The 13,313-nt window shown below is 41.7% G+C and overlaps 1 protein-coding gene across 1 annotated transcript; it reads right to left on the reverse strand.

Moving 5' to 3' along the window:
- Positions 1 to 400: 400 nt before the first annotated feature.
- Positions 401 to 11,303, reverse strand: LOC118427701 (glutathione hydrolase 1 proenzyme-like). Its single transcript, XM_035837603.1, has 12 exons — positions 11,219 to 11,303; positions 9,181 to 9,442; positions 8,269 to 8,483; positions 6,905 to 7,100; positions 6,461 to 6,621; positions 5,979 to 6,128; positions 5,275 to 5,411; positions 4,497 to 4,684; positions 4,047 to 4,156; positions 3,241 to 3,371; positions 1,976 to 2,101; positions 401 to 1,307 (listed from the first exon to the last, which is right to left on the reverse strand). Exons 2-12 carry the CDS (start codon positions 9,423 to 9,425, stop codon positions 1,164 to 1,166), a joined length of 1,803 nt encoding a protein of 600 aa, XP_035693496.1. The 5' UTR covers positions 9,426 to 9,442; positions 11,219 to 11,303; the 3' UTR covers positions 401 to 1,163.
- Between the last annotated feature and the right edge of the window lie 2,010 nt (positions 11,304 to 13,313).

A 13,313-nucleotide genomic window follows, 5' to 3' on the forward strand; every position in this document is an offset into this window, starting at 1 on the left:
TTTGTACTGCAGCAGATCTTTCAGTTTTGATTTTCTCGTTCTGAACGGGCGATGTCATTAAGAAGTGAAATGAGTTTCAGCCCCCTAGCGACTATGTTTGGAAAAGCAGGAGCATTTTGGGAAAAAATTGAAAAGTATAACTTAAGATAGGATTAACGGATGATCATGATTTTTATTTTTTGGTATCGGGGTAGCTTTCAAAATAGAATGGAAATTATGCAAATTAAGGGACCACTTGCTGATGGACTGTTGTGTATCTCTGGAACCTCTCACTGTTTTCACGATTAGGGTACATGATCTATATGTTATGGTCGGGTCCCGTATTGATGTTAACTGCGACTTTGAAAATCGGGGAGGGGGGGGGTGTTGTAGGGAGCAGATATTGACCTTGGTCTATTGAATCAGAATAGTGATTTGAAACACTTTGCATACACAATTGTTTGTATCGTCTTTTGTTAAGTAAGCATTTAATCATTCGTTACTTAAATGTTTTCCAATTCAAGCATAAAACATTGTTGGAAGAAAAACTTCAAAATCTATTAACTGAATTAATTCAAAAATACACCACATCACCAATATCAGCATTTCCAACCACTACGACACATCATAAAACTTGCAACAAACATTAGGTCGAAAAATTAAAAACCTACACAAATCTCTACACGTTAAATTAATGTAACCTGAAGCACATTACTTAAAACAAATATCAAATCAGTGCAACCAACCAAGAAGCTCGCACACACACACACACACACACACATATTGTACTACACTGTGCGTTTATCAAATGTGCAATTAACTGACTTCTACTGTACAAGAACATGTCACCTTACTGCTTACACCATAAGTTCCCCTTCCTTTAACCTATTTTGTAAACCTTTTGCTTTTCTCATCTTTCTCCATACACAGTACTTAACAGGAATTTCTAAAATATTGTTCACTTTGAATGGCATTTCTACGAGTAATGTAGTATCTAGTACGCCCCTAGTTAGCCCAAGTAGGCTATGCCAAGTGCTTTATTCCACATACAACTTCCTCAGGGCAATTCTGACCAGTTTACAATGCACTGCAACATGGAATGCAACATTTTGAATGCGGCCTCATGCGCAAAGGAGTGTACTTCATGCATAGATGTTCTAAGGCAATTCTGCCATTCTAACGTTTTAATCATACCCTGAGGGGAAGCCTCCTTTCAGGGAGTCACAATGAGCAGTGATACTAGAACCGATCCTCGCCACGGCCTGGACTATAGCGGAGTCCGCCTCCTCGATATCGTGACCTTTCTGTCGGAGTCCCTCCAAGACAGCCTGGAACGAATAAACATTTTTTCAAACACAAAACATCTGTCAGTTAGGACAAATCATTCATCTCATTGTTGACGATGATGCCAGTCGACGGCGACCGTACCCGTGAACTAGCCTGGGTACCACCCGTGTAGTAGATCGCTCCTACATGTTCGCTTCTGCGAAAAGAGTGTTCAATAACTAACTAAACCCACCTTTGTAAAGTATCAGCGACTCAAGCAACTGGATATGTTTTGAAACGGTCAGACGGTTTTACCTTAAAAGTTTCTGATAACACCCGTTATATTTTACCAGTGACACTCTGAGCATTAACTTTCTTTCGTAACTTAACATGAATTAGTGAATGCTGTCTGAAACGTCTGACCTTTTCCAAAGTCATGTCCTGTTGCCTGTGTAACTGCTATTTGGCGTATATTTTTTACCTGGATGTTTAACCTTCAACGACGTAATGCTAGTTTACCTTTATTTGTAGGGTAACCTTTATCCGTTATTTTTAAGAACAATGTGTTTAGGGGTATCAAGTCGACAGATGGTGCTTTCAAACTGCAATATTTTGAAAATATCACAATTTGAAACTACTGTCCATCGACTTGATATCCCTGGATAATCTATATAGCAGCACAACGGATATAGGTTACGCCGCGGATAAAGGTGAACTAACGTTAACCCACTTTTGGTATAAAAGGTCGTCTGCTTTCGACGTCAATCTGCTGTGGTAGCAGCTGGTGATGCAGGCGGGGTTTCTCTACGGCGTACTTGATGTTGTCAAGTCCCAACCACAGGTGTTGCATTGCCACCTAACGACAACGGTGAGAACAACATTCTTTTGTCCAAATAAATCAGCATTTGATTTGATTTGATTTGATTTATTCGTCTATAAAGTGGAAAATGCACCCAGGGCTACCAATCTAGCCGGAGGCTATTATTAAGGGCTAGCCCTGGTAACAAAGCAATATACAATAACAGCAGTAGTATGCTGCGTATTTCTTGACTTTCAAAAAGCCTTTGACAAGGTCTAGCTCGCAGGACTACTTTTTTAAATTCAAAGCATACGGAATTAATGGACCCATGCTCAACTGGTTATTTATAGCTATTTCTCCAACAGACAACAACGTGTGGTCATTCAGAATAATATAAGTTATAGCTAAACAACTCTACGTTAACGGCTCAAACGTACACACAAATTACACATTTGTTTATGCCTCAAAACACTGGCATTTCTGAACTACTTGACGTCCTGTGGGAACTAACAAACGACAAATTATCATCTTATAAACGAACATAATTATAGACTAGACTCTGTTTGTCAAAAGAAAACTTATTTGATTTGTGTAAATATTGCCCCAATAAGTATACTGGATAAAGGAGGGTGCCATTTCTGTGACGTCACTATCTATTGTAATTTGTACATAGTACATAAACGACTAATCATGAAAATATTGTATGGATGCTTTCAGAGAAAAGGCTAGGTTAATGATTCAGAAAGTTTCCTTTTAACTCAAGTATCAATTTTCATTGATCTCAGTATGATAAAAAAATCATGTTATTGAACTATTCTAACTGTAATATCCAACACAAAACAAAATTGGACCCACCCAAATTTTCAAATGAACAGCACCAGTCTTTGTCAAGGGATAAACAATCCACTGCTGTCGTGACGTCACCTTATGCAGATAGAACACGTGACTCGGTAAATAGTGGATCGTAGGTTGCAGGAAGTCTATGGCGCCCACCGTCCCTGTTCAGGGCTGCTTACTGAGTCACGTGTTCTATCTGCATAACGTGACGTTGAAAGTACTCAAAAATTTGGGTGAGTCCATTTTTTGTGTTGGATATTACAGTTAAACTAGTTTAATAATGATAACACAGATGAACTTTCAAGCTAAAAAAAAATCATGTTGTAGAAATAATTCTACAGTTGCAAACATTTCCTTACGTAGGCCGTTGCCGTGGTGATTTTCGACCCCCCTGATGCGCCTACCACCAGCCTGACGTCATTGTTAGAGTCCAGCACGATGCAGGGCGTCACGGACGATAGGGGGCGCTTTCCGGGCTTGATGTAGTTTGCTGAAACGTAAGTAAAAGGGAAAAACGCAAGCCATTACACATATTGCACCCATTGGAATAAAAATGAATATGTTATAAAATTTGCCATCACAAAATCATATCCAAGGTTAAAACAAAAGGGTAAAAACAATCAGTTTCATTGTCACATCCATACACAGTTAATTTTGCCCGATCACATTGCTAAAGCTAAGGGCACAACCCGTCGTACGCGCAACTGCGTAGTGTCTACGTGCTAAAATGGGGGCAATTTTTAGGGATCCGTAAGTGGTAAGTACTGCCTCCGTAGGAAATAATACGGAATCCAACGGATTTTGGAGCACGCAGACATGCCGTAGAATTCTATGTGCATGTCGAACTTTCCCGGAGCCAGTACGGACGAAGCGCTTGCCCCGTACCGTCAGGAAACCGTACAACTCATTTATCACTTGCGCAACGAACGGTGCAGGCAACCGACTCGCGGCCAGGCGTGCAGACCACATTCTTACACCTGGCGCAACCGTGCGAGTGAAGTGTGTTGAGATGTACTCCCCCCTGCTCTTGCAATTCCTTTTCCACGTTTTCAGAAAAACGTGGCGGGTGTCACACACAAAATACGTACAGACAAAAAGTACTTAAAAAAGCACAACAACGGGTTGTGCCCTTTGCTTAAGATTGTATGATGTACCATGTACTAACCTGGAGAGGGATGGACCCCGTAAAAATTAGTCTTGTTTGGGGAGGAAAAATCGTCCATCTCATCGTTCATGATGATGCCAGTCGACGGTGATCGTACCGTTGAACCGAAACTGTGGATAGATATGAAGAAATCAATACCACAATATTAAAGATATGCTTTTGCGCTCAAATTTGAAATATTCTAGAACTAAGAAATCTCAGATTTACTCAGATACACTTTTGTGTCATTATTTCATGTTTGCAACGTAAAGGATTAGCCTACAAAACATTCTGCTCTTGGCTCGCTGTAACCTGTTGACCTCCCTAGTTAGACCCTCCTGTTTGTAAGTAACAGCATGCTTGCCACCAGTAGGTGTGTTTGTGTGTTTTATTATTCCCTGACAGCAAAGGTATAGACGTCAGTTACAAACAAGTTACAAACATACGTGCCGTAACGAAAGCGTGACTTACTACTGGTTAATGGTGCTGGTTACGGCCACGGCGTCGCCGTTCGGCCCCAGTATAGACAGATGTGAGGTGCCGCCGCCCGGAGACATCGCGTAGGACGGTCCGTAGTACGTGTAGTTGTGCGTCATCGAGTCGTCTATCTTCAGACGCAGGGATTCGGCGTAGTCAGGGGACGTCATGTTTCTCACGAGCTTTGGGGACACAAAGAGAGAACAGCTTAACCTAAGGGCACAACCGCCGTACTTGCAAATACTTCATGTCTACGTGCCAAAACATGGGCAATCGTTTGGGATCCGTAAGTGGTAAGTACCACCTCCTTACGAACTCGTAGGGAATCCGACGGATTTTGGAGCACGCAGACACGCCGTAGAACTTTACGTGCAGGCAAAACTTTGTGTTGCCGTGTTGACGTACTTCCTCCCTACTCTTGTCAGTCGTTCCCCACGAAATACGTGGGGGACGTGACCTCCCAAAAAAGCGTACGGACAATATGCAAATTGCACATACGGCGGGTTGTGCCTTAGCTTTAATGAAGACTGTCGCATTCCAATAAATGTTATTCTATCTGTTTAACTGCAAGTTTTGAACTGAAGTACATTACGGAGTGAAAAACGTACTTTCAAAACAAGCTAGTTGAAAATTAAATTGCATTGGGAACAAAGTCAATCAGATCATTCTCTACCTCTTGCATTGACAGTCATTTGAATAAAAAGTAGCCTACGCGGCTAACAAGGCCAGGAGAAAGGAATAAGTTATATTGAATTGAAATGTTCAGGACAACCTGCTCTATATCTAAGAAATTGGGATCTCCCAACTCCGTTCTCTTCGCGTAGGCGAACTTGAAGGCTTCGACCATCCTGTGGTACGTCAGTGTCTGCTTGTCTGACCCGTCCACACTGGAGTCGTCCAAACCATAACCTGCAGGGTAAGCGAGAAATTGAAGATGGAGTTATTTGAATTCCTTGTACATACAATATTGTGAAATTCTCCCGTTTCTTCCTACGCATCTTACGCCTTCTTGTGTTACTTTGGACCAAACCTGTAGCAACAACTTTGGACGAGGGCCGAACCAGAAATCCCATCTTGCAAATCTCTAAACGGCACACGGTGCAGAAATTGTAAAACCTATTCAGACGGGGGTGTGGGGTGTGGGTAGGTGTTGGGCGAAAGGTATATTTTACAAAATGTGCTTATTACTCTGTGATGAAGGAGGGTAACCTCCAACGACAGAGTATTGTCGTTGGTTGATGTGTGAGTGTTCTTATCTTTATCTCTATGTAGCGTCCATATCCACATGGACTTTCCTCTTTATAAATTTCCAAAATGCCATACAAATCTCCGTAAAACATTAGGAGATGATTACTGACAAATAAATTACGACTTTTTCTCAAATGAAAGATGTTCACATGGTGGACGAAAATGCACGCTTGGGGTCTGAGCGGACATTGTTGGGGGTGTTTGAGGGTTGAGGTTGTGCCTTCTTACCTTCCAGGATGTGGAGGATGAGACTTAAGACGGCCCCACTAGCTGGAGGAGGAGGCGATAGAACAGTCAGGCCTCCCACAATCGAGATCTTCAGGGGATCCGTTACATTCACCCGGTAGTCCAGGAGATCCTGCTCTGTGATGATTCCACCTACAGAAAACAACATCTTTCTTATTATTAGGGCCATTTACATAGGAGTCCAGAAACCTCCCCTGAACCGAGAAGGGGGCCGATACCGACTGGCAAGCATCTTTGACCTTTTGCTGACGTCACACTTCCGGTCCGTATGTTTGATTCCACAAATGTTGTCCAATGAGTTCGAGTGATTCTAGAATCAAATTTTGAAATATTTCAAAACTATATGTAATGACTGAAGTAAGACCACGATGACTTGAAAAAATCTAACTATAAGGAACAACTGTCTGACTGAACAAATACATATTCTTACGACCGCTAAATAAAAGGACCAATCATTGACCAACCTGCGTCCTGTATGTCCTTCACCAGATTCTTGGCCATGTCCCCCGTGTAGAAGTTGTCTGCATTGCCGTCGGCAATCGCACGGAGCGTTTTTGCAAGCTGGGGTCGTTTCATGACCTGTCTTTCTCCCAAAATGTTTTTGTTCTCGTCACAGAAAATCTCACTGGTGGCACATGCAGAAATGAAAAATTATAATTCATTACATATGACGGTTTACCATAAAGAGGATGTTGGCAGAAATTGGCATTTGCGACTCTAGCATCACTTGTCACCATTTGTACAGAACGTTTAGGTTTAAAGATCCTTAGACGGGACTTTATAGAAACAGTCAAAGTGTTACTAACGCATTTTTCCGTGATTGGACTTTTCATGATTCAAATGAAGGTAAGAAACTGGGCTAGAGTTTTCAATTAAATAAAAATAAATGTTTTTGTTAATCTACCCACCACATGTGGTTGTCTGGATTCGTTATGTTATCCTTGGTCTCAGTGATAGCAATAGCCATTGCGTTGCCAATGCAAAAGCCCTCTTCTGCTATCTGTATAGCCGGTTGGAACAGGTCACTCCATGGAAGCTTCCCGTGTCTCTTGTGCGCCTCCCAGTAGCCACGGATCTCACCTGGTACGGCAATGGCGAGTCCACCTGGAAGCAAAGTTAAGTTTAATTCATTTAGTCAACCCCAGTGATGAACCAGAACGAGGGGGGGATACAAGCTTAGCCACGTTTGGGATTGTTTTCTCACCGCAAAAGCGCCACCTACATGGGCTACATATAGCGGTGAGAATCAGAAATCCAGTTAGAAGCTCTGGCGAAGAAGTCTGAGAGACATCGAAACGTAAGCAATGGTCGTGTAAAAACAATTCTCATATACCCTATATTCTACTACCAACCTGATGAAACTATTTTCGGAACTTGAATTTATTCATGCCAAAATGGTTAACACTTCCCAATGGGCATATGTCCAAGGCATCCCGCTGTAAGAAATTTCAGGTTTTGGTTGTAACTTGATAGAAATAAGGTGAGTATCGGGACCACAGTGTATCCATTTCTTTCGGAAGCCAGCTGGGGTTAACGCGTATCCCAACAGAAAATCAGTTACAAAGATTAACGATGAAACACAATTTTCTGCACCATGTCAGTGATTTTTCTGAAATTTCACCTTAAACCTTAAGAAACAACAAAATATATTACAGAATACATAGTGCCGGGGTTCGCGCGTACTGTTCACTGTGGGGACGGCGTCACCAAAACAACAGTAAGTCCGGACCAAGGGCATAAAATAAACCCACTGCAGTATTAAGACTAACCACTAAAATGATAAACATAGAAACAGATAAACATCCAACGTACGATATCAAATTTGACCATCAGAACAAAAGTTTGCAAATGTATTGATGACACAAGGTACAGGTTTCGACTTTAAATGAATAATACACATACCTTTATCTTACACCCAAGCTAAGTACGTTTCTTTCCCACTTTATATAGATGAATCTACCTCTGTTTAACTATGATTGCCAAACGGGACACAAGGCCTTTAAACACAGCACTTTACAGATTTCAAAGCACCATTAAGACTAATAAGGAATACACATTATGCCTGCTTAAAACAGATTAATGAAATCTGATAAATGTCATATAGTAGACGCCACTCTTACTACTGCAACACAGTGCAGGTTCAAGGTAATCTTATACATGGAAAGTGGCATACGCCCCTGCTTTACATGAGAACATTTACACATGTAATGTAAGACCTATCAATTACATAGCAACCCAAACCCTAACCAATAACAACTATTATGCAAATGACCTGTTTTAGATGAAGCTGATTCGAACATGTTTTTGGAGGCTCCCGCAGGGGCGGTCTCTCTGGCGTTGATGACTTCTGCCGCGTTGTTCTCCTTGTTGTAAACGGTCATGAAGAAGCCCCCGCCGATCCCCATGCTGTGCGCGTTGAACAGTCCGATGCACAGGAGAGTCGCAATGGCGGAGTCCACGACTGAACCACCCTTCTTAAGTATATCACTGTTGATCCGGAAAACAAAAGCAATAATTATCTTGTTTGTTTCTTTGTTTGTTTGTTTTGTTGGTATTGCATACAAATATATGGTGTTATTGTGTAACCAACGGATTTGTATTAAAGACTACCTACCTACTATAGGCCACTGGTTGCATATTTCGGACCTAATAGCTTGATCCACTCAACCTGGGTAACCCCTACTCTTTGCAATACGTTTGCTGGGTTCTTTAACGTGCTAGAGACGCGCGGCTGTCCTCAAACAAGTACTCCATTCATCGTACCGAATCTAAAGTTTTCATTCCGACGTGTTGAGTGCCTTTTCCATAGGCACAACGTCGGGGCATGGCACGGGATTCGAACCGGAGACTTCTGGTTTCTTGTCCAATCGCCGTGCTATTAGTATTAGTATTACGCGACGCCACTACAAGAATCAAATATCATATTCAATCAACACGTCTTCAAAAATTTCATTTTTTGCATCACCCCCTAGTATCTCTCTCTCTCTCTCTCTCTCTCACTCACGATAAAAAAATGCACCACATGAAAATAACACACGGACACAAATATGTAAAGTGGGGACATGCCTGGGCCTTTTATGGTAACACATGTTAAATGGGTGTTATAAAAATTTTGACTGTCACACGTGAATTTTTATCGCAATTTTGCCATTTTTAAATGTTGATTTGATCAGATAAAACTCACCGTCCGATCTCTGAACACCTTCCGGCATCTGCTGCGACGGCAGCCTTGGTGTACGGCCCCCCGCTGCCGATCGGCGGGCTGAAAGGTTGGCAGGGGTCCCCGACTTTAAATTTCGGCTCCGCTGGCCTTGGCGCCCTACAGACGGCCAGTGCAGCAGACAGTGCAATCACCACCACCACGAGAACGACTAAGGCGACACAGCCCCACACGTATCTCCTAGACGTCTTTTTTCTAGGTGCGTCCATGTCTCTGTTTTTGTGATCTGCAAGAAAATAAAAGCACGTATTATAAGTAGTTGTAGATACAATACTAGCCGTTGACACCGTGACTATCTCAAGTACATTTTACCGTGTCTTTTTAAGTATTATTACGTCTTGGGGAGACCTTCTTGGAGGTACCCACAACAAGCGAATCATTGTCATTTAATAGTGTTTTGTACCACCATCGTACTTGTCCTTTGCATTCACCTGGAAGGTTGTAATTTCGGTCAATTCTATCATATTGTGTCATAATGCAGACATATTACTTACAATGCTCATATTTTCTCTGTAAATTTGTTGGCCATATAAAATGCCGTTTGGGGTTATAGAAGTTTCAAACGCAAGCCTCAAAATCCCCGCCACATATCGACAAAAAAATAAGGTACGAATAGGGTTAAGCCTGTTGTAAAAAGACTATAATTTTACTCTGTTTTATTGTTGACGGCAGATGTCTGCGATGGTCTAAATGCAGCTCTTAGATCGAGTGTGCAAACAAGGAGGGCAAAGCGAGCGTGAGTCGAAATAGAAGACGCTACGGAAAATGATTGACACATGGATTTATATCAATACTAAGCTGCCATGAATGTAGGACGCCCCAGGTGTTTTTCTTCACAAGTCTGTACAACCGTTAAACGTTAACGAGCTTAACTTCCCTCTCATGTTGCATTTGATGTAACTGAATCTCGATGCATTGTATGCTGCCAACTTTCCCCTGTCACGGTGTACATGTATGTAAACACAAGGTAGGCCATGCGTGACGCCTTTAGTTTTCCACTCCGGTCAAAACTCAACTACATCGTACTTCAGCCAACTACGATGTAGTTTCACAAGGCATAATGTAAGTTTGAAAACTACGACGTAATTCACTCAACTCGCTCCGATTCGACTTAAGTTCACAAGTACAGTCAAACCTGTCTATAGCGGCCAATCAAGGGACTGGAGAAATGTGGCCACTATAGACAGGTAGCTACTATGTGTGGTCAATTGACCACGAGCAACACATGATTTCAGAACCCACAAATATCTCTCTCACCAAGTAGTTATAACATTGTCTCGATGGTCTCAGAATTTAACTTACCCTGCAAGTCACATATACCGAACATGATTGATATTGCAATACAGAATGTTGGTAAATTAGGCGACAAAGACTTGCACGCTAACGTTCAACGCACGCTTACCTTGCGCTACCGCTGAAATAACCCTGTCATGAACTCCAAATCCTCGAAAACTACAATTTCAAACCCGGCACAGGGTGACATACGGCCGCTGTATGACCACAATATGCCGTGTTTCTGTATCTATGGGATCGGAAATCGTGTGGCCGTGGCTGCGTTGGGCAGGTGGCCGCTATATAGACTAGTGATTAATGCTTAGGTCAATGGGATTCGACTGTTTATCGTCAGATATCAAATAATATAGAAATACTTGTAGTGACTGATTTGCATAATTGACGAAAAAATACCATATTGCCATATTGGAACATAGCGGGAATTTCATACTTGTGATAGTTAAAAAAGATAAACATTTTAGAGAAGAAACATGCATGTTTTTACACCGAGAACAAGATAAACATTCGAGCGTTTCGCCATTTTGAAATCCACAAGAATTCCCAGAGGGTAGGGTTTTGGACTTTTTTTTTCAGGAGAGATTAGTGCATGGTTTTTCAAAGTAATAGCTACGATAACTTGCATGCTATGAGGTCTTCCAAACCCTGTTCACAGTGACAGGAGACACTTTGATTCCATCACTGAGAATCTGTACAGAAAATATGTTCCCACCTGTGAGACAAAGTTGGTAACAACGTTCGAGATCTTCAAGCTTGCAGTGCTAACCTGTCCGTGTCACACCCCGTCTGTGAATGCTGTCGAATAGGGCTGGGTATCGGTACAGCGGACCGGTACAAAACCGGTTTTTCTTATTGGACCGGTCCAGAAAAACCGGACCTGAAAAAATTAGGTGGACCGGATGTTGGACCGATTAGAAAATTAACAGATCATCTTATCAGGCATTCACACGTTTTGACGCTTGCAGGTGGAAGAAAATAACAAGAGTGAAGTAGAGTAGAGTTTATAGTCATTTCTACCAAGTTTTACAGTCAATCGTAAATGGTGCAGTTAGCTTTGTATGATTTTAAAACGTCAGTGTAAGTCTAATACTCCACCAAACAGATTTCTTTGTAGTGAAATGGACCATTGGTATGAGTCATACTGAATCAGGTCCAGGTTCAGGTCCGGACCTGGACCTAATCCTCTGGACCTGAACAGGACCTGGACCTGAATTTTATGTACCGGTACCCAGCCATACTGTCGAACCAGTTAACATGTCTCTTCACTTGACTGGAGGCAAAATGTCAGAGTTCGAACCCTGACGTGGAAACGTAGAAGCTCATTGTACAAATCAGTATGTAACTTGCACAATGAAATTAAATCGCACCATATTCCATGAAATGACACTTAAACATGTGACATTTGTAACTGAGAAAGGGAGGTATATTGTTAGACATCATTTATACAAATACATGACTGATTTACATAATTGATTAGAAAAAAATACTGCAATTCCATATAGGTACATGGCTGAAATTTCATACTTGTGGCATTCAAAAATAAGTGAACTTTATTATAGAAGGAACATGCGAGTCAAGGCCTCATAACTTAACCTTTGTCCAGACGGGGGGAGGGGGGCAATGGAAGCGTAAACCGTAGCTATTTGAAAGTTTTATGCTTCCAATTACCGGTTACAACATAAAGTTCAACAGATTCTTTCTTGATTTTGTAACTTTTAATTGTTATCATTAAACTCAGTTTCTTCGAAACTTATCGGTTTGTAAATAGCCTTTGCTGCTGTCGTACCAGTCAACGCGATATTTGGATACAAAGTACAAAGCAGGGTTGGGGGGTCTTGCTTTCGACTGTATTAACCTCGTTAAGAATTTGCTACAAAACTGCACTTGTCATGTTTACATTATGACCAAGTTCACGTCTATGCATGTGTTACGTAATTAAACTGTGTTCCGTCAAACATGATACCTCTTTCACGTCGTATTTTGCGTCCTACTATTCAGCTAGGATTTTACAAAGTGTATAAAATCCATTCCAAGTCGCATTTCGTGTCCTATCATTACGCTGGGATTCCACAGAGTGTAAAACGCTTTTTGCCGGAAGGCAAAACAATTCGTCCTAAAAAAGCCTGATGGAAAAGGAGGCCAATTTCACTTACCGAATGTCCGTTACTTTTCTTGACGGTTGGTTTTGACGGCAGGTAACGGTCTCTCCTGTGATTCCTACAGGGAATACAAATGACGAAAACAAACTGAGTGTGCTTCAATTAACGCTATCTAAAATGACACGTGGACTTCATGTCTATTTTGAGCTGCTATTGGTTGCATGACGCGTTTGTTAATACGGTCACGGCCATTTTCACACAGGCGCAGTGACAAAAGGCACAATGTGTAAATCAAGTGTACAGCTGCTTTGTTGATAACACGTTTTATTTGTTTAGTAAAGTTGTACAACGCCAACGCTAAACCATGTTAGCGTCAAGGTAATGGAAATGAATGGCTACAAATGGAACTGGGCTTTTCATAACTCTGACACCATTGCGACCCCACAGGAAATAATTTTAGACAGCTTGTTTCATTGAACAAATAGGCTAATGTCACTCCTGTTTTTTCGTGTTTCGCTTGACTTGGCTGAACAACTTATACGTGACTCAGCGTCGTGTGTTCAGGATCATTCAAGAAACCACGGGTTATGGACATGCACACCCGCATGATTTGAAGCTTGGGCTTCAAAACAACTGTTAACTTGCTTTGTAGGCGATTCAAATGCACTGATGGCGTCGATGTTACAATTTTAAGACTTAATATCTGGG

Source organism: Branchiostoma floridae, chromosome 12 (genome assembly GCF_000003815.2).
Source record: "Branchiostoma floridae strain S238N-H82 chromosome 12, Bfl_VNyyK, whole genome shotgun sequence".
Classification (NCBI taxonomy): Eukaryota; Metazoa; Chordata; class Leptocardii; order Amphioxiformes; family Branchiostomatidae; genus Branchiostoma; species Branchiostoma floridae.

Bases quoted from the DNA above. Each gene is read 5' to 3' on its own strand.
- LOC118427701 (XM_035837603.1), bottom strand. From the start codon at position 9,425: ATGGACGCACCTAGAAAAAAGACGTCTAGGAGATACGTGTGGGGCTGT. The intron at 8,484-9,180 runs GTGAGTTTTATC...CCGGATCAACAG, and splicing joins AGGTGTTCAGAGATCGGACG to TGATATACTTAAGAAGGGTG. The intron at 3,372-4,046 runs GTTAGTACATGG...CTTACGTTTCAG, and splicing joins CGGGGTCCATCCCTCTCCAG to CAAACTACATCAAGCCCGGA.